Consider the following 21,111-nt stretch of genomic DNA (forward strand, 5'->3'; position numbering starts at 1 on the left):
AAAGGCAGCCCGTTATTTGAGGTACATAAAAAGCAACTACTGGCTGATAAAATTCAAATAAAAAGATGCTTCATTGCTACTTAATGCTGGAAAGTGCTGAATACAACATTAACATTTGAGATTTAGGAGGAAGGAACTATATATTCTATTAGCATCAAAGGTCCTCACATATGCACAATCATCTTTCTTTGATATATTTCACATTAAAGGAGGCATTAAAGAAAGTCAAAAGATAAAATCTTTAAGGGTACAATGACTTATGTTGCTTCTGGTGTTATTGTTTTATGCCTTATTTTGGATTTGAACACTAGCAGGAGGATATCCTCACTTGGTTTGCTTTACTCACTCCAGAAGGCAGAGCTGTTCAAACAAGGCAACAAGTATGCCCTCTGTGAAGGCCGGGAGGAACGAACTGCTTTTACCAGGGCAGGAGAAAAAACTGAGGAGATTCACTACACCTCCCACAATTCTGCTTTCCTGCCTTGTCATAGCTTGTAATCATTATCCAACCCAGTTAATGCTTCCTTAACCCACATAAATGACTTATTTCATGGGTTGTGGTGGCTGAGGAATCCAGGAGCTTCTTGGCATGATTCTAAAAAGCTGTTATGGCTGCTTTTGGTCCTAAAATTGTGGGGGGTGCCTCTAGACTGTAGCGGAGAGCATGAGATCAAATCTAGTAAAACACCAGGTGTCAGGTCTGAGAGGCTATTCCCAATGAGGGCTGACTTTGGTTTAACAGCGTGACAGAAGGCAATGTGGTCCCCAACTGTTGTCCCAAGACCTGTCACACCCAGTGGCAAAACTCCAGATGGGAGTACATAGCAGTATTGTCCTAAAAACTGTGCTTTTGAGCAGCAAGAAAGGCTTGAACCCTGTTGGACTGGCAGTAGTGGGGCCATTGTGGTCTGAGTCACCAGGGTTCAAGAAGTGAGGGCAGTGTTAAGTCATCTTGTCATCTTATGATGGGTGTTAAGGGCTCATTCTGATCTATGTGAATTCATACGCCGATTGTTGCAGGCAGAGCCCTGATTGGGGTATATCAGCCATTTTTGTACAGTTTGGGAGTTTTCTGAATTGTATTTTTCCCTTGCCTCCTAGGTGAAGCATATATGTCTGCCAACACAACAGAGTCATATCTCCCTCACACCTAGCATAACTGGAGTACTGGATTGCTCTGCCCAAAATCTTATTAAGGATATTTTATTCCCTGTCCTGGATGTTGATCATAATTGTTGATGTGTTGTAAAAACAAAGCATTTTTCAAAGCAGATGGCAAATATGACAGTAAATTGCACCTTACAACATTGCATCTAACTTACAAGTATTAACCGCTGGTAATGGACTCTGCATACACAACCTGGCAGTAGATAGCACCACCATTGATGCCTCAGATACTTTCCTTTTACCTGGATTAATCTTGAAATAAAACAGAAAAGCATAATTTAAAATAATGTCAATCTAACCGTGCAATGTAATATACATCATTTTCCTTTGCATTTTATTATACAAATTACCTTGGATTTAACCGTTTGGAAGTCCCCCTTATTAAGTTTCTGATTCATTGTTTTCTGTGTCTGAAGATGCTGATGTGGTTGGGAATGAGTATCTTTATCTTCCAGTGGTTTACAGGAGTTTTCTTCCAAAGGTGATACTTGACTTTCTGGTACAATAAGCTGTTCAGTATTTTTTTAAAAAATAAAAGAAAATCCCAGTTCAATACTAATAAATTTATTCAAAATATTTCAGATGAACTTAATGGAGAAAAAGATAGAAGGGAAAGCTTTGATTTTGGGTGCTTTTCAGTTTAGAAAAAAAAGGCAAGTAATGGGGAGCATGATTGAGGTGTATAAAATTATGCATGACATTGGGAGTAGGATTCGAACATTCACATGCAGATTCTGAATAAAATAGTAGCCCCAAAAGTATTTTGTTTAAATTGCACACATGCAAACATCCAGCTGTTCTGCTGGGATTTATGTGAATGGATGAGTCACTTTTAGGCTTTTGAATAACAAGGTTTTCATGTGAAAGACTTGAACAGATAAAGAAATGATAAAATATACACCATCTCAGACTATAATGCATACCTTCCATATTTATTAGTCAGAAGCTTACTTTTAATATTGTCCCCTTATAAACTGAAATACACACCTGTGATTCACTTTCATCAAAAATGACATGTACTGTTGTTTTGGCAACTGACATAGTATTCTTCTTCGTAAATCCCTGAAAATATTTAGTAGTAAATATTTCACAATATAATAGAAAATACAAAATACAAATAATTTATAGTAAGTAGGAAAAGCTTTACTTTTGAAGTTTAGGCTCTTTACACAAAGAAAGAATGCACTTTTCAGATTATAAAGGGCTTTTTTTTAATGAGACCGCTTTTGGTGTAGCAGTATGTATGTGAGTGAGAAATTAATATTGTGTGATCTCCACAATCAAGACCAGGACATAGCTGACTTCCAATGGTAAGCATAAGGTTATTGGGGATGGCTGTCTCTAGTTTTGTACATTTTAATGTATTATTGTACATTTCTATTCTTTCCCCCATTTTGCTCAACAGTTGCCTACACAAATCACCACTGCTTTATTCCGTGCAGTTTCAGAACTGGAAAACTCTAGCTTAGTTTGGGACAAGTGCTTGCATGCTGTGTTCATTTAGGAATAGTTGGCAATACATAAATAGAAACAAAACCAACTATGAAAAGAACTATTTAATCACTAAAAAGTGAAATGTCCATTTTTGTTGCAGTTGCTAGATAGAGGATAGATGAGAAAAGAAATTGGTTTGTTTTTACCTGACGTTTATTGGCACCATAAACCTTCAATGCTGCATCCACAATTTCCAATGCTGAATCAAAATGCAGCATTATTTTCTCTCCTTCTTGGAGACCAATATACATTGGATTGTGTAAATGTATTGTCAACAATTTCTTTTTGTCTTTCTCTAGGCAAAAATGAAGCGTGTTCATATTAAATTGCTATTACTTATACTGTATGTTAATTATTTGTAAAAATTGCAAAAGCACACAGCATTCAAATATACTTTAGGGTTCTTGTGTTGTTGTTTTAAAAAAGGAATGAGTAATGATCATACTATTGGTTCATTATGAATCCCATCCTTCCCTTTTAATAGAAATAGTAACTGTGAATAAGAAATAAATTTATGTGCTCAATACCTTCAATAATGTATGTTTTTACTTCTTCTTCAGGAATACAAACAGTTTCCCACTGATGAGCCTAAAAATAACATTTCATGAAAAGGGGTGAAAGTTCTTACTGTATTTTTGCTTGCTTGCTTAATATGGTGTTAAAAGGCATACATTTCAGGTTAACAACTAATTCTCCTGGAGCACTACTTTCAGAACACTGTGGAGGATAGTGGACCAGCATGTCAACAAAATCTCTAAGTGATCTGCCAGTTTTTTTCTGTTACAGGTGCCACTTTCCACTCACTTTTTATACCTGCTCCCTTCACCCAGCTATCCAAAGTGGGCACGTGGGCTAGGAAAGTTGCTACGTTTGATTGAGGATATGGACACATCAGCTGGAGGAGGAGCAGGACAAGTCCATGCAGCCCCTTGCCACACCTAGTGTAGTTTTGAAAAAAGTCTACACCTACTAGATCCACTCAGCTACTCTAATGTACCTTCATAGCAAAGCTTAACTGATTTTCTTTGCATGCTAAACTATCCCTAAAAAAATTAATACAATAAGAAAACTTAACCTACACTATCATCCACAGCAACATAGAAGGATACACTTTTGCTACCAGTATTAAAATCAATCCAAAATTCTTCAAGGTTGTCATCTGCTGGTATCTGTAGCTAAAGGAAATTCAATCAAAATATAAAATTATAAATGAATGTATAATGGTTTAAGATTTCTTACTAAATACACAATAGTTTTATTGAACAGGTAAGGCCTGTACACTCTCAGCTTGCACATAGTATTCAGCACTTCATTCCTCGTCCCCTAAAACCATTGTTCCTAATTACATTTGAGACAAGAAACTGTAGTGTAATGTTAATTTACTAACCAGGATCAAACTGCTAGTAAACCAACATCAAAACATAGTTCTCCATTTCAGAGGTAATGGGGAACTGTAACTAAGATGCCAAGATGCAAAGAGGACAATGTTAAAAAGGAAGAGATGTGGGAGAACCACTAGTCAACACTCATTTCAACATTATTAAATTTAATAATCTAGGAATGCCAGGTTCAAATTGGCCCAAAATTTTAGGTTGATGTCAAATTTCCAATGTCATACATAATAACCAATTTGCCTTTTCATTCTAAAGAATCTATAATTTTTTGCCAGTCTATCAAACACGTATCTCTGTTTCAATTTTAACCAAAAACATCAATAGTTCTAATAAAACAAAAGACAAAAGAAATGAATTTACCTCATGTTCACAAAGCATAGCTGATAAACAAGGATAGGAAAAAACCCTGTCAAAAAAGTATTTACAGAATGAAGATATGCTCATTTCCCACCTCATCACTCACACAGGTAATTGTTCCCACTTTCCATTATATTTTCAAATGGGGAAAAATTTAAGCTCCTGCTTATGGACAAAACATTTCCTTAAAAAATGTTTATATATTTTCCCGACCTGGTTGGAAGATTCTATTGGAGAGATTTTTGCCTCAAGCAAAAGAAGGAACAAACTCCAAAAAGTGGGTTCCTGTCATATCTTAACAAGATCGCTTTTCCACAAAGAACCGGCAGCCACAATGACACTGCTGATCTGGGTTGCTGTGGAGCAGTTCTCTGATATTTTGCAGACTTCAATAAGAGACTTTTCTGCAGAAAGCAGTGACCCATTGCATAATCTGGCTACATCCAGTATAGGACCTTATCAAACTGCCAAAGTTGGCCTGGAAGCAGTTTAGCAGCCAGTGCAGATCCTTATGAAAGGTCATATCACTGCATGTGCATATATCTAATGTTGCATTCTTCTCCAATTAAAAAACTGTTTTCCATTATTATTCTTATTAATTACACTTCTACCACCTGACATCAAAAGATCTTAGGGTGGTTCATTGCTAACTCCATACCTTCTTTTGTCTCCAAGAATGCCATTCACCTGGTTTAGGAACTTTCTGCAATCCTGTTAAGGAGAAAAGCAGCATAAGTATTGCAATCATACCTTTGCTTTGAAATATCCAGTATTTGAATGTGACTTACTGTTTCAAACTCAGAATCCTTAATTTCTTTAAATGCATTACTAACAAACTCCATTGAAAACCATTGGCTTGCCAGTTCTTCCCTCTGTTTTTCTGATGTCATTCTAAACAAAGCTTCTGCAATGGCAACTTGGAGGTCATAGTCTATAATGTACATGAGAGGGATATTAGCATAAAACCTCCTTCCAGGGATAAATATTACACTTGCTAACTAGTTGCTTATATTTTTTAAAAAATGACACAATGTATGATATACTGAATAAATTTATGATTGCCATGTAGCCAAAACTGGGCTACTGAGAAACAAAAAGGGAGCATGAGCATGATTTGGGGGAACTCAAGGTTTGCAGAAGTAGGTATAACCTTTAGAGAGAAAAGCCTCTAAAACAGCCCAGTGAGGACTGAGCATACACAGTAGATCAGGGGTCCCCAAACTAAGGCCCGGGGGCTAGATGTGGCACAATCGCCTTCTAAATCGGGCCCGCGGACGGTCCAGGAATCAGCATGCTTTTACATGAATAGAATGTGTCCTTTTATTTAAAATGCACCTCTGGATTATTTGTGGGGCCTGCCTGGTGTTTTTACATGATTAGAATGTGTGCTTTTATTTAAAATGCATCTCTGGGTTATTTGTGGGGCATAGGAATTCGTTCATATTTTTTTCAAAAATATAGTCCGGCCCCCCACAAATCTGAGGGACAGTGGACAGTGCTGAAAAAGTTTGCTGACCCCTGCAGTAGATGCTTCATGAAGCTGGAACGTGTCCAGAGGAGGGCAACCAAAATGGTCAAAGGCCATTGGAAACTGCAATAATTAATGAATTATTGAGAACTCAAGAAGGGGGTACGAGAAAGTCCTAAGTGTTTAGAATCGAATTGAAGTTGAGAAGTATGATAATTTTTTTTTGTTTTTTTTCCCTCCCTTTTTTTTCTTTTTTCTTATTCTTTTTATTTTTGCTGTTCTTTTCATATAAAGTGAGGAATATTGTTGTATTAATATTGAAGAAACAAGATTGTCATATTATTTTCCTTTTTGTATTTTTCTTTGTGTAAAACCTAATAAAAATCATTTATTTAAAAAAATGGTCAATGGCCTGGAAACAATGCCTTATGAGGAACGGCTTAGGGAGCTGGGTATGTTTAGCCTGGAGAAGAGAAGGTTAAGGGGTGATATGATAGTCATGTTCAAATATATAAAAGGATGTCATATAGAAGAGGGTGAAAGGTTGTTTTCTGCTGCTCCAGAGAAGCGGACACGGAGCAATGGATTCAAGCTACAAGAAAGAAGATTCCACCTAAACATTAGGAAGAACTTCCTGACAGTAAGAGCTGTTCGGCAGTGGAACTTGCTGCCAAGGAGTGTGGAGTCTCCTTCTTTGGAGGTCTTTAAGCGGAGGCTTGACAGCCATCTGTCAGGAATGCTTTGATGGTGTTTCCTGCTTGGCAGGGGGTTGACCTGGATGGCCCTTGTGGTCTCTTCCAATTCTATGATTAGAGTCCTTGTGTGCCAATGGGGATCTCCTCTTCAAAGAGTGGAAAAGGCAAATTTGAGATGCCTTGGATTGAAGATGAAGAAAACAACACCTAGCAGATTGTGAATACAGCTAGATATTAACACAGAATACATATTTTGAATAATTGTTATCTACATAATTGGCAAACAGAGAATAAGAAAACCTCTCCCTTTCATTTTAGTTACATCTTACATTTCTATGATCTTTAATTATTGTTTTATTTCTGTTAATTCTATCTATATTTATGTTTTGATTTTTGAAGTTCCCTATCTTAAATTAAAGGAAGATGCATACAGGAAAGTGATGGAAGGGCCTTGCATGAGAGGCAGGGTAGAGAGGATCTCCCAGTGTGAGAAGCTGGAGGAAGCGGGGAAACCTCCCAGGTGAGAACTAAATGTGTGAACTAAATGCTTTTGTCAAATTAATGTTCATGTTCAAATGTGATTCTTTATACTGTTAACATTGCCAATATGGGCACAATAGCAAAACTACCATACTTCTGTTACATTATTTAAGCTAATAAACATAAGTATCCTCTGTACTTACCCCCAGCTTCCAAAATTCTCTTTCCCATATCATTCCTGCAAAACAAAATATTATGATTCATGTTTTTTTTAAAAAAATAAAAATATATACTTTTGTTTAATTATTGTGCATCCCCTTCATTGTGATATCCACAATTAAGAAAATCTTATTCCAAAAAGTCTTTTTTTCTGTTTATTTTTTGGGCTGATTTTTGTAAAAAAACAAAAACAAAAAAAGTTTGGTCTATCTTTATCAGGAACACTTGAGGGAACTGGGTATGTTTAGCCTGCTAAAGAGGAGACTGAGAGGAGATATGATAGCTTTCTTCAAATATCTAAAGGGCTGTCACATGGAGCAAGCTTATTTTCTCCTGCTCCAGAGGGTAGCAGCTGAAGCAATATTCAATTTACAAGAAAGGAGATTCTGACTAACATCAGGAAGAACAGTAAGAGCTGTTTGACAGTGGAACAGACTCCCATGAGAGGTGGTGGACTCTCCTTTCTTGGAGGTTCTTAAGCAGAGGTTGGCTGGCCATCTGTCATGTTTGATCTGGCTGAGATTCCTGCATTAATTTACACTGGCTTTCTTTACAGCAGCATCTTGTACATAGGATTGCTTCTTATGTTTTGTGTTCTTTCTTCTTTGATACTGCTTTCTAAGAGCAGCTTTCTAAAAATGCTTAACCCAGAGGCTGGATTGTGCCTAAATAATATCTTAAGACATGTCAGCAAAATGATTTTGCCACAAAATTAGATTCTCCTACGAAGGTTCTAGTTTTATGAAAAGGGGAAAGACTTATATAATTATAGTAAAGATTAAATAATTACATGACTTCTTGCATTTCCTCTGTAGAAAGAACTTTCTTTCCAGTATCTTGGGGCATAGAATCAAGCATTGTGTTCAATTTCTTTACTGCCTAATAAAAATAAACAATTGAATATAAAGCACATTAGAACAAGAAATATTTGCAATGCATTCAGGGCCGTCTTAAGCACCCCTGGCGCCGTGGTGCGCAGGATCTCTCCGGCGCCCTCCCGCCCCGTTTCTCAGCGCGGTGGGCGGGTGGGCGCTGCGCGGCGGGTGGGCAGGCAGGCACAGCGCGATCTCTCCGGCGCCCTCCCACCTCGTTTCCCAGTGCGGTGGGCGGGTGGGCGCAGCGCGGCGGGCCGGCAGATCGGCCGGCCAGCGGGCGGGCGCAGCTCGCGGCGCCCTCCTGGCGGGCCGGTGCCATGGTGCCCTACGCCACCCAGCCTGGCCGTAGGGCCGGCCCTGAATGCATATCTTTAATTGTCCATTAAAACAATGTAACTTAAGAATCTCAATCTTAATGACTGCAGATCTTAAACGTTTATTATGTAATATATAAATCTGAGTCTAAGGGTACAACACAGGGTTATGAGTTTAGTGGAATAAGAGAAATTCTCCACTGCTAAAGTCTGGATAAACTATCTACCCATAAATCTGCTGAAGAACATGTCAATCAGGCCTTTGTTGGACTGTACACAATGCAGCATCACTAAAAATACAAAAGCACTTTTCAAAAGTCAACCCTAGTGGGTGGTAAGACAGACATGTGCTGATAGAGAAGTCAAAGAATACAGAAGGGGCTGAACAACAGAAATTACATAAGAGAGTGAAAAAAGGAAATGTTCTTGAAAGTGCTTGAGAAAAAAATGGATGTTAATTTATTTAAATTATAAAAATGGGATAGTGCTAGCAGAAAAACATTTTCCAAAAATATATACAAGAAATGCATCAAAATAGACACGTTAAAACAAATGGACACAGAGATCAGAGAAGTAGGCATATGTGCATTATTTCTATACTGTATTTTTAAAAACTGAATAAAAACTTTTTAAAAATACTCCAGGTAACAGTGGATAATCATTGTTCAGAAGAAATAAATTTCTTACCTCCTGCTGAATATAAATGTTAATTCTTTTATCGGTAGCAAGTATGCATGTTCGCAAAACAAAATTTTCTAGTACTTGTATTTTACCTAAACAAATATTGCAATATATCATTTACATAAGTCTCCACAAAGCCATATGATTATATTTCAAAAATGCTGGCAATTAGTGTGAATAAAGCCTTTCATTTAGAAAGCAAGCTTTATCAATATTGCTTGTCTGAAGTGACACAAAACAAACAGAAATTTAACATCCAAGCATTCTAAATTCCAGCCATCTTTAATTTATGCAACCTGAAAGGAACAAGGAACAAAAAAGCTCATTTGCTAGAGCTTTTGGCTGCATCTCTGTATAAAGTTAGGCTGCTTAAATCTTAAATCAATGGGATTTAAGAAGACTGTATAGAGGATTGCAGCCTCTTTCTCCATAATGATTCAACAGTTGTCCTTTTCATTTCTACAGAAAGTCACAAACTTAGCATCTTTCAAAGCTTGTAGATTATCTGAAACTTCATAAACCAATATGGTTGCTATGTGTCTTACTTTACAGAAGACAGCCTTCTATTTGAAGGGCTGTCTAATCCAGTAGGGGCAGTAGGTTTCTTGAAGAGGCCCATCAACACACATCTGGACAGCAAACTAAGCAGGCACACAGTTTACCTGATCACAGTATTCCCCATTATAGTGAAATGTACTGGATTTCTATTTGAATTACTGTAAAAATACCTAAGGCTATGTACATCCTTCTATTTACTATTTATCCAGTGCACCCCCACCACTGTTTGGGGAAGTGGTATATACACAAAATTAGTCACAATCCATCTCTATTCTGTATCTATATTTACTTCTTATGAAATGTTGCATTTCGTACATTTCCATCCAAATCAGATTCATCCAAATTGGAAAAAGAATGACTTGGCAGCATTTTAAGCCAGTTGTGTGTACACAGCCTAAATGTGCATCCATCCATTTCTCTTTCTCCCTCTCTGCACATAAATTAGTATATGTAAAGTTTATGTAAGTCTATTTCCTCTCCCTGCCACTTTTTGGGGTGCATTTTCTCTTTTTGCAATGTGTACGCATCTAGGCTATTTGACTGTAATATATAGAATACACTCATTACTGATTAATCAAAACACCTATAGGACCAACAGTATATGCAACTAGAAATATAGTAATTAGTTTCAGGCATACCTTTACTGCTGGTATCATGTACTATCTACAATTTAAATAAACAACATATTAAAATCACTCTGCACAATCAGGACTAATTTATTTGTAGAAATTGATTGTATCCAATGGTGACTTTGTGCTATTAAAAAGCAATTCCATTTATCCAAGGCAGAACCTGAATTTTGCTAAACCCTGCATCAAATACCCCATATTTTTCTAGAGGTGTAGCATTTCAGGAAGCAGCTTTTTGGGAAACAGACAGGCTGCAGTGAATAGGAAGGATCAGCAAAAATTGGGTGCCCCATCTTGCATTGGCACAAAACCACTGAATTCTGCTATCAATGAGAAATCTTTAGAATTGTTTTGTGTTTCTGTTTAGGCAGACCCCAGAAAAATACACATATAATAACTATATTTTCACAAAATTATGCTGAAAAAGAAGAGGAAATGGACAAGAAGAGAAGATACAACCTAATGTGATTGCTTATATGTGCATAACTATAGTTTACATTTGAAATAAACCAATAAAATTTCTGAACATGATATCCTTTATCTGCATATGGGATAAACAACAAAAATCTAATTAGCTTTTTAATAGTTGGATTTCTTGTTTTCTTAAAGTTTAAATATTTAATTATGACCAATGAGTTAAAATAATGTACATATAAAAAAAGCTCTTTTCCAAATATATAATAAGTATATCTTATAAATATTTAATAAATACATGTCAGTTTAGGGAACAATGCAAGAGGTGCATATTTACCATAAGGACATCAAAGAAGTCTTCAAACAGAGTGGCAAATTTGTCATTCTTTTCATTTACTGTATTTTGGATAATTTCTTTAGCCTTTTCATACCAATTTACCATGTAGAGAAAACATAAAAGTTTTGTATAAGGTTATTATTATTTATATAATTTACGAGGCTGCTTTCCAATTAAAAACCAAGGGTAACAAGCCTCCGTTTGGCCCTAGGTCATGGTCAACTTTGCCTCATGTCAATGGTGGGTGTGGTCACCACACAGTTTCTTGCACACACGCTTGCACAGAGAGACATAGAGAGAGAGAGAACACACATAGGCACATAACTGCTCCCCACTCATGCAGATCAGCCTGGGGACGGGGCTCATTCCCTCTCCATTCAAATGAATGTAACAATTATTGGGGAGAAGGAGATCTGCATCATTATGATTAAGTGTTACATATACAAGGGGCCAATATCAGTGAATATCAGTTTTAAATCACTGTTCAGCACTCAAATCAAATGGACATCCACTATGTTGCTATTACTTTATCTCTAATTACTCCTAGGAAATATTTTTGAATTTCCTATACTTATCTTTTGAACAAGACCATACTCTATCATTGCTGGAAACCCAATTTCCCCTAATATGGTTATATTTCTGCCTTCTTTCTGAAGAGTATTCAATATAGTGGAAACATTATTGACTTCTTCATTGTCAAGTCCCTGAAATTGAAAAACAAAAATTATACAAAAAAATTACTTAACAGGATAAAAACAATGGGTTGAATCCAGACTTGTTATCCACAAAGGAAGGTCTCCTTCCATCCAAAAAGAAAAGATCCAGGAATTTGGGGGTGGCAGAAATGTTGCTGATTCCCTCCTTGCCCTACACCAGCACCACCTCCACAACTATTTTGGAGGACCCAACCCCTTGAAGTCACATATTTAAGGAAACATATTTTTTTTAAATGAATAAACTGCTTGTCTCCACAACAAAGAAATTTGAATTTTACATCATACTTTTTAATGATAAAATTGAAGTCATCTTACACAAATGTAAATCACACACACAAAAAATTTGTACTCCTAAAAATTTAAAAAACAGCCATTATAACTGCATAAATAAATATGAAAACAGCCAACAGAATAAAAGGATAATGGTGCTTTTACTGTAAAATGCATGCTATAATTAAACAATCTTAATAGTCCAGTTAAAAGTGAGCAGAGAGGGCAAGGCAACAGAACTCTAAAGTCCTCTCTCCTGTTCCCACCAAACACATGTCTGTTGGCAAAAGGACGATGGAGAAGAACTTAGAACAGGGTCCCCAAACTAAGGCCCGGGTGCTGGATGCGGCCAAATTGCCTTCTCAATCTGGCCCCCGGTCAGTCTGGGAATCAGCATGTTTTTACATGAGTAGAATGTGTCCTTTTATTTAAAATGCATCTCTGGGTTATTTGTGGGGCCTGCCTGGTGTTTTTACATGAGTAGAATGTGTCCTTTTATTTAAAATGCATCTCTGGGTTATTTGTGGGGCATAGGAATTCGTTCATAATTTTTTTCAAAATATAGACCGGCCCCCCACAAGGTCTGAGGGACAGTGGACCGGCCCCCTGCTGAAAAAGTTTGCTGACCCCTGACTTAGAAAATGTCAAGTAGGTTCATATGTGATTTTGTGCTGAGAGATTAACAGAAATATGGAGTCTGTAAACTCACAACAGACCATTTTCATCTCAGGGACACAGGTGGCGCTGTGGTGTAAACCACAGAGCCTAGGGCTTGCCGATCGGAAGGTTGGCAGTTTGAATCCTCGCGACTGAGTCAGCGCCCGTTGTTCGGTCCCAGCTCCTGCCAACCTAGCAGTTCAAAAGTACGTCAAAGTGCAAGTAGATAAATAGGTACTGCTCCGGCGGGAAGGTAAACAGTGTTTCCATGCACTACTCTGGTTTTGCCAGAAGCGGCTTAGTCATGCTGGCCACATGACCTGGAAAAACTGTCTGCGGACAGTAAAGTGAGATGAGTGCCACAACCCCAGAGTTGTCTGCAACTGGACTGTCAGGGGTCCTTTACCTTTACCTTTTTATGGAGTCTGTAAACTCACAACAGACCATTTTTCTCTCAAAGAGGCAGAATTCTATCAACAATACTTCATAATACTATCAGGCCCATGGTTCTCCTATAATTCAAACTGCCCTAAACAGTATTTTATAAAACATTCCACCATGTACTGAAGTAACACAAAGACAAAAATCCATTACCTGGCATATAAGTTTGTCTAATTTATTGAGAAACTGTTTGCTGCATTTGTGAGAAACACCACCAGAAAAATCAGTTTCCAAGAACTTTTCCAATGCTTGGAAGTCATTTTTTCTTGTAGCATCATCTATACATTTTTCCAGCTACCAGAATGGGGGAAAAACACAAATAGTACTACTTAATACTACAGTTACATTGAGCACAGTGACAAATCTTATGCAAATATGTATTTTAAATCAATCTTTAAATTAGGACTAAAACGCTTTTCTAGCTTTTAAAAAAATAAAAGAGAGGTATAGTGCTAAAATATTAGAAAGATGTTAATGTTAACAGCAATGACCGGAAAGGGGAGAACATTCCATTGTGCAAGCAGAAATCTTTGCACTGAAGGGGTGCTCAAGCAGTACTACACTGGACACAACTCCAACTCAAAGTTCCCATGCTCACAAGGGCTTCTCCATTCAAGTCAATGGAAAAGACAGGCAATGAGGCCCCTTTCTCTGAAATCAAAGGAGGGGAATACCATGTAGAAGCTCTATGTCATTTGTACACGTTCCTTAGGAACTAGGAATCAATTACCTGTTCCTGAATCAAAGATACTTGGAAGATAGTGGTTTGGGTAACCATGTGTGTATTCAATTACACTGCAGTTTTATTATTTTATGCACATTCAAAGCAAGGGGGGAAGGGTGAGCTAAATATCAGATAAATCAATTTTCTACAACTCTTTAGGTTCTAGATTGAACAAAAAATCATTCTTGGGAAGGCCTGTACAGACTATTAAAAACAAATAAATACATACCTTATGCCCATTAAACTATTACAGTATTTGGTAATGTAAAAGGCTATGCTATGCTATTAAAACAAAAACAACTCAGAAGAGATACAGAGCAGCACATACCTGTCCTTCCCGTCTCCTAACAGGCATTTTGACAGTTTAATATACTTAACCTGAGGCAAAAAATAATAATGAGAAAATGCACATTTTAATATAAATATACACAACTGTGAAAAGTTACATTTTGTCAATAATATTAAAAGCACAATAAAAATGTACAAGTAAACCAATTGTTTAAATGATGTGATCTTTAAGATTCTCTGTGGCAATCAAAACACAAAAATCTGTTTCGAAATCTGACTCTGCATCTACTTTACATGAGTATTGATTCATTTTATGTAGTAGTACACATGCAAACATTGCAAGTTATGCAACACAATTTTCACCTTTTAATATTTGAACTTGTGTATCTGCCTACTATAAGTGTCCTTGAGAAGCTACAACTGATGAAGAATGCCTGCTTGCTAATGGCAAAAACAGATAACCATTAATATACAAGGACTTCTCTAACAGTTTCTCATACATTTCAATGTGTTAAAGAATCCCTACACAGTTCAGGCCCAGCTTACCTTAGGGATTTGAACACTTCCATTATTTAAGATCAGCACCCATCAAATTTGGTAGATAGATGCTGCAGGCCCTTTTCAGTAATGCTACAACTTCTTAGCAAGGTCAGCCAAAGTCTCAGTGTGTAGTTACTTAAAAACTCTGTGACTAACCTTATGCTACATATTAAAGAGCAGTTCCACATTCAACAAACTAGTCATGTTTACTAGGGCATGTGCCACCATTGTGTTTAGACCCCCATTTTCCAAGAAAATTTGATTATCAGCTGAAGCTCAGTATGAGCTGCTGTCACAGCCTTAGCCTAGCTATCCAGTAGGCACACATCCAGAAGCACTCCCAAGAAGTGAAACTGATGATTTAGTGGTACATCTTCACCATCCCACTGGAATTAGGACTGCCATGGTTTATTATAATATTGTTAGCCTGATTTCAAATTAAAAATAGTGCATTCACTTAAGTCCCATTGATTTCACACTAAGCACACCTGACAGAGCAATTCAAATCTCCTTTGCACCAGGCCTTTTTTTGGGGGGAGGGAGGAGGAGTTGGATTGGGCAAAAGTATCCTTTCACCTAGCCTGCTGGCTGGTGGACTCAATCTGCAGTTACACCAGCACAGGGTTCCCAAACTAAGGCCCGGGGGCCGGATGCGGCCCAATCGCCTTCTAAATCCGGCCTGCGTACGGTCCGGGAATCAGCATGTTTTTACATGAGTAGAATGTGTCCTTTTATTTAAAATGCATCTCTGGGTTATTTGTGGGGCCTGCCTGGTGTTTTTACATGAGTAGAATGTGTCCTTTTGTTTAAAATGCATCTCTGGGTTATTTGTGGGGCTTAGGAATTCGTTCATATTTTTTTTCAAAATATAGTCCGGCCCCCCATAAGGTCTGAGGGACAGAAAAAGTTTGCTGACACCTGCACCAGCATCACTGCACTGCCATAGGGGGTCCTCCTTCCACCTATTACCGGTATGAGGCTCAATTGCAGTGCCAGCACCAAGCTGCAGATGCAATGTCACTGCCCCTTCCTTCTGCCTGACACGCATAGCAAGGCTGCTGATGCAGAAGGGGCCCTGTTGTTGTTGTTTAGTCGTGTCCGACTCTTTGTGACCCCATGGACCAGAGCACACCAGGCACTCCTGTCTTGCACTGCCTCCCACAGTTTGGTCAGACTCATGTTGGTGGCTTCAAGAACACTGTCCAACCATCCCGTCCTCTGTCGTGCCCTCCATCTTTCCCAACACCAGCGTCTTTTCCAGGGAGTCTTCTCTTCTCATGAGGTGGCCAAAGTATTGGAGTCTCAGCTTCACAATCTGTCCTTCCAGTGAGCACTCAGGGCTGATTTCCTTCAGAATGGATAAGTTTGATCTTCTTGCAGTCCATGGGACTCTCAAGAGTCTCCTCCAGCACCATAATTCAAAAGCATCAATTCTTCGGCGATCAGCCTTCTTTATGGTCCAGCTCCCACTTCCATACATCACTACTGGGAAAACCATAGCTTTAACTATACGGACCTTTGTCAGCAAGGTGATGTCTCTGCTTTTTAAGATGCTGTTTAAGTTTGTCATTGCTTTTCTCCCAAGAAGCAGGCGTCTTTTAATTTCTTGACTGCTGTCACCATCTGCAGTGATCACGGAGCCCAAGAAAGTAAAATCTCTCACTGCCTCCATTTCTTGGCCCTATCGCTCCATAAAAACCTGACAGACTAGGAAGCTGGTTAGGATTAGATCATTAGATTCATTAGCCAATGTACGTTATTTTGAACTTTTAGAGTGACAATCCTTCCTTTTCTCTTGCACAGGCAATAAAAATGTACGCAAACTGTAACCTCCCTCAGTTGCATCCCAAACCATGTTTGTTTATGTTTTGAATGAACAATGAACAAATTGCCCTGGAGTTTACACGTTTATTTATTTTCATTCTGGGATAACTCTGTTCCTACAGGAGAAAACATTATATTGATGGTCTTCTTTTCTGGGGCTGACAAAATTTGAAATTGTCCTTATCTGTACCTTTTATGATGTTTCAGTGTACAGAAACTAGTAAGTGATAATGCTTAGCCCTGTGTAGTGAAACACTTCATATTCTGATTGCTTCAGAAGGTCAGCGTGCTTTTAAAGGCACAGGAACAAGCCAGGTATGACTAGGCAAGATCCAGCAATCTAAGCCCTTTGAATGCTTTTTATTTCTTTGGCAGTTGCCTAGCAGCAGTAATTATCAAAGCAACTACAACCATGTTACAGCAGTATGAAAAAGTTGTTGTATGCTGCGTAATTGCTAGTAAGGATTTGGGGTAACAAGGGTAAGTTTTACAGTAGATAAACTGGGGTTGACACCTGCCTGGATAAATGCAGTTTAAGCTAAAACTCTCAATAGGAGCAGTTTCTTGTCTCCATGAAGTTCAAGTGGACCAAAATACTCAAGGAAGACTTGTAAAAAGAATGACTTATTTTAAACTGTTTGTATAACCTCCCTTAGGCAAATGTTACCCCATAGCTGTCAAGTTCTCCCCTTTTTTAAGGGAAATTCCCTTATGCTGAATAGGCTTCCTCGAGAGAAAAGGGAAAACTTGACAGCTGTGTGTCACACCCACTTTCCCCTCCTTCCCTTGCAGGGTGGAATTTCCCCGTCGATTTCATGGAGCGATCCAATTTAAGTTACCTTTTCACTCCTGGTGAGTCCAACGGGCTTAAAGCCCTACGATTTCGATTACTGGGTTTTTAAAACATTTGCAAACGGGAGTCCGTTTCATGTTTCTATCCCCAATGGGGAAACTGGTGGGTAAAATAAGCCAAGGGGCACAGGAGTTAAAAAGAAAATAGCGAGGCGAGCGAAGCAAATACAAAATTTCCACGAAAATTAGCTAGATTTCTCTCAGAAGGAAAAGGAAACCAACAATCTAGCAAAATCGCTCCCAAGAAATCCGAAGTGGAAACGGGGGGAGGGGTATATTAAAACACAAGGTTTGCACCCGTCGTTAGCCACGCGTGATGCAGGCGCGCTGAAACCAAGAGACGTGACTGACTTAGGCCCGTTCATTTCCGTGGGCCTGCTCTACTCAGCGGCTCTACCTGGTTACCTGGCCAGCGCTCTCAGGCGAGGAAAGGGCGGCTTAGGCGCTTCCCTCACACGACGCCCGAAGGAAGCCGCCAAGGCTCGCCGCCGTCCCGCCATCCAATCACCTTTCCGGAGCAATACGCCCGCCTCGAGGAACCCTGGCAGCCAATCGTTTTAAGCCGTCCTGAGGTGGAAGGCGGGGCCAGTCAGAGACGGGCCGGAGAGGGGGAGGGGCGAGGAAATCCTCTCTCCCAAGTCCAAGGCCCCTCCCCACGCAGTCACGCTCGCTTCCTTCTCCTCCTCTTCCGCCTCTCCGCGCGCCTGTTCCTTCCAGCCAATCAGCGGGTGACGAGCGTGACTGATAACGGTCCTTGTCAACCGCTGTTTCTCGCCCCGCCCCTGCTCGTTCCAGAGGTTTCCGTGGTCGTCGATCGCAACTGTCAGTTAAACCTCTGTTAATTACTTGCGCAAATGTCGAGCGCTCAATTTACTGTACAGTATTTCTATCCCCCCCCCCCCCCGCGAAAGCAGAAACTGCCACTACCATCTTCCTGGTCTTTTTGAGTTTTCCCTTCTCCACAGTATCCCCTCAAGTGCTTTTCAATTCACCTCAGTATTTTCATAACGCCCTCACTTCACTGGACTTCATGATAAATGGCGCTAGTTAACTTTTATTGTTATTGGTAGTAATGGTACCAGTCACAGTAAATAAATACGGCTTCCATTTTTTAAGGTGTGAGGGGAGAATTCACCAAAAGGCTTTCAAGTTCTTAAATCTTTCCCAAATTATAGCGCTGTTGTGTTTAAAACAAAAATGTGTACAGCTGAGAGCACGTGGCTCGCTGAAACGCTGCTTCATTCACTGCACATTCTAAAAACGTGGAAAAATAAGCGCTGAGGTAAAGATTGTCCCCACAGATTAAAAAAAAGGCAAAACGTCCGGGAACAACAACCCCAGTGCCGTTTTATTCAAATCAGTATGTGATGCCACTTCAAGCACTGTTCTACTAGTACTAACATTTTTAAAAAGCGAATAGGAAATACAGTGCTAAACGTTGTGAGGAAAATTTACAAGCACCACCAGATGTCACTGTAACATAAGAAAATATGGGCAACCTATACACTGCAGCTTTTAAGTACATTTGAGGAACATTTCACCCCTCAAAGAATCCTGGGAGGTTTAGTTTTTTTAAGGGTTGCTGGGAATTGCAATTCTGAGAGGGGTAAACTACAGTACCCAGGATTCTTTGAGGGGGGGATGTGATTTGCATGTGCTTTAAAGCTATATGGGTTAAGTCCCTTGCAAGATTGTGCAGGAAAAGAAAAGCAGTTTGCATCGGTAGCTGTGCAAGGGGCCAAAAGGCTTTCAGTTAAATTCATTGCATGAATTAAAATTGCAGTCCTAACCCCTCCTCCCCAGCCCAGCCCCCTCTTATTCAAGAGGGGCTTTGTGACATGGCAACTGGAGCCTGTGAACAACAACAAGCAACACATCAGTTAATATACTGACAATATTTTTATAACACTACTGTATACTGTTTCAAAATTCATAAACAGAAGACATATAATATGTGCATGGAGTCACAAATTAATAAGAATCAAATAAATGTTCCATGAACAGGAATGGTGGTGTAGCAGGGGCCCAAAGGGCCCCAATTAAGTTAATAATGTAATTCCCTATAAATCCTGGAATATGCTTATAATAGTGAATTATGGAAACCTGTTGCTTTAAAGAAACTGATGATTCAGCAAGAAGCCGTCCCTACTGGGATAGAAGGTCAGCTAATACGTAAATCACAAAGAAGCAATTCATAAGCTAGAACACAAATTGTTATATAGTACACGTAACACAGGTTCCCAACACGCATACTATCTCACAATGTAACATCTTATTGAGAATCAGAGGCCTAGCTAGCAATCCTTGGCCTAGTTAGCAATGCTTATTGCACATGCGTATTAGATTAGGTAATAACATACGTATTAAATATGAAATGAGATGATGAATATTAAAATATTAAATGATGTAATGCTTTATGTGATTGGTTAAATCAAAATCCTTTGTCTGAAATGTTATAAATTCCTGCCCGACCTTTGGGCGGGGTTCCAGTATTCCGAAAAGATTCGACTGGAACCTTATTGCTTTGCAATAAACATAATGGACTCCTAACTCCTCTTGTCTCTGAGTTTTATTGGCTAACTCAGAAGATAAGCCATTTTTGGCTTACAACAGTGGGAGTAGGAAGTCACTGTCAAAGATCACTGAAATGGAGGCAGAAAAGGCAGAATGCCTTTCCACGGTCAATATCCTACAAACGTGAGATGATGGGTGCTCCGAGCACAGCAGCAGCAGACAGAACAGTTCTTCCAGGATAATGAACTGTTTCAATGATAATTCTTCATCAGCTGGCAATAGTATAAAATGAAATCCATTACATTCAAATACAGTACAGAGATTGAAATGACAGGCCTCCATATAAACAACCAATAATAAATACATACCAAATTAATTGTCCCCAAAGGTACATCAAATGGCCATGGATCTGGAGCCTGGCCAGCTGCAGGGATCAGGTCTGGATTGGACCCAATGGCAGCGGGTGATGGTTATGAGACAAATCTGGAATCGTGGGCTGGCTCCACTTTGGACCCCTCTACTTTGGGGCTTTCTGCTGGCAGGGATATGGCCGGTGAGCCTTTCACCTGGCCATATGCTCAGCAGATGGAAGGGGGAAGATAGCGCCATGTCAGTCACTCTTTCAGCTGAGATTGGTGGGAGGCCAGTTCAGAGAGCCCAATGGAAGGATGCTTCTACTTTTTTATATTGTGCCGCCCCTCAGTTAACTTAATTGATTTGAATATGTGCTTGAGACTAACATGGTGCACCCAGTTTACCATGCAGATGTTAAATGTTCTAATCCAAGAACCTAAAAAAAAAAAAGTCTCCAGATAGTTATCTCCCTCATTTTATCTTCACATCCAACCTGTGAGATGGGGTCTGCTCTAACCCAGAGCTTTCCAAACTTTTCAGGTTGGTGACACACTTATTTTTTAAATGCATCATTTAACAACACAGTAATTCAGTTTACTAGTAAACAGGGGTTAAACGAACCCCTTCCCAGCCCCAGGAGCATGGGGAGTGTTTGTGCAACACAACTACACCGCTGCAGCCGACACACTGACATGTCACAACAGCTTGGAAAGCTCTGCTCTAACCAACTTAAAACAGCCATTCCCCCTTATTCCCTGCCCCCAAAAGGAGGGAAAACCTCTTCTTAAGATGGGGCCTGACTGCAGGCATCATCACAAATCAAAGTGAGCTTCTTCTTCAGAACTATCT

At 39.2% G+C, this 21,111-nt stretch overlaps 1 protein-coding gene across 7 annotated transcripts in view; it reads right to left on the reverse strand.

Annotated features, from left to right (window-relative positions):
- Window positions 1-18,242, reverse strand: part of SYCP2 (synaptonemal complex protein 2) — a 56,691-nt gene extending 38,449 nt beyond the window's left edge. For 4 of the 7 annotated variants that reach the window (XM_060277327.1, XM_060277328.1, XM_060277324.1 and 1 more), the window contains exons 1-18: window positions 17,800-18,242; window positions 14,219-14,268; window positions 13,320-13,460; window positions 11,656-11,786; window positions 11,083-11,185; window positions 10,341-10,365; window positions 9,151-9,236; window positions 8,065-8,153; window positions 7,259-7,293; window positions 5,201-5,343; window positions 5,071-5,123; window positions 4,416-4,461; window positions 3,741-3,836; window positions 3,189-3,249; window positions 2,808-2,956; window positions 2,155-2,229; window positions 1,518-1,676; window positions 1,323-1,419 (exon numbers count right to left, since the gene is read on the reverse strand). In XM_060277327.1, coding sequence (XP_060133310.1) covers window positions 1,323-1,419; window positions 1,518-1,676; window positions 2,155-2,229; window positions 2,808-2,956; window positions 3,189-3,249; window positions 3,741-3,836; window positions 4,416-4,461; window positions 5,071-5,123; window positions 5,201-5,343; window positions 7,259-7,293; window positions 8,065-8,153; window positions 9,151-9,236; window positions 10,341-10,365; window positions 11,083-11,185; window positions 11,656-11,786; window positions 13,320-13,460; window positions 14,219-14,245 — 1,516 coding nt within the window. In that variant the 5' untranslated portion in view covers window positions 14,246-14,268; window positions 17,800-18,242. The other 3 variants (XM_060277326.1, XM_060277325.1, XM_060277329.1) reach the window with 3 other exon arrangements.
- Window positions 18,243-21,111: the final 2,869 nt, after the last annotated feature.

Source organism: Zootoca vivipara, chromosome 7 (assembly GCF_963506605.1).
Source record: "Zootoca vivipara chromosome 7, rZooViv1.1, whole genome shotgun sequence".
NCBI lineage: Eukaryota > Metazoa > Chordata > Lepidosauria > Squamata > Lacertidae > Zootoca > Zootoca vivipara.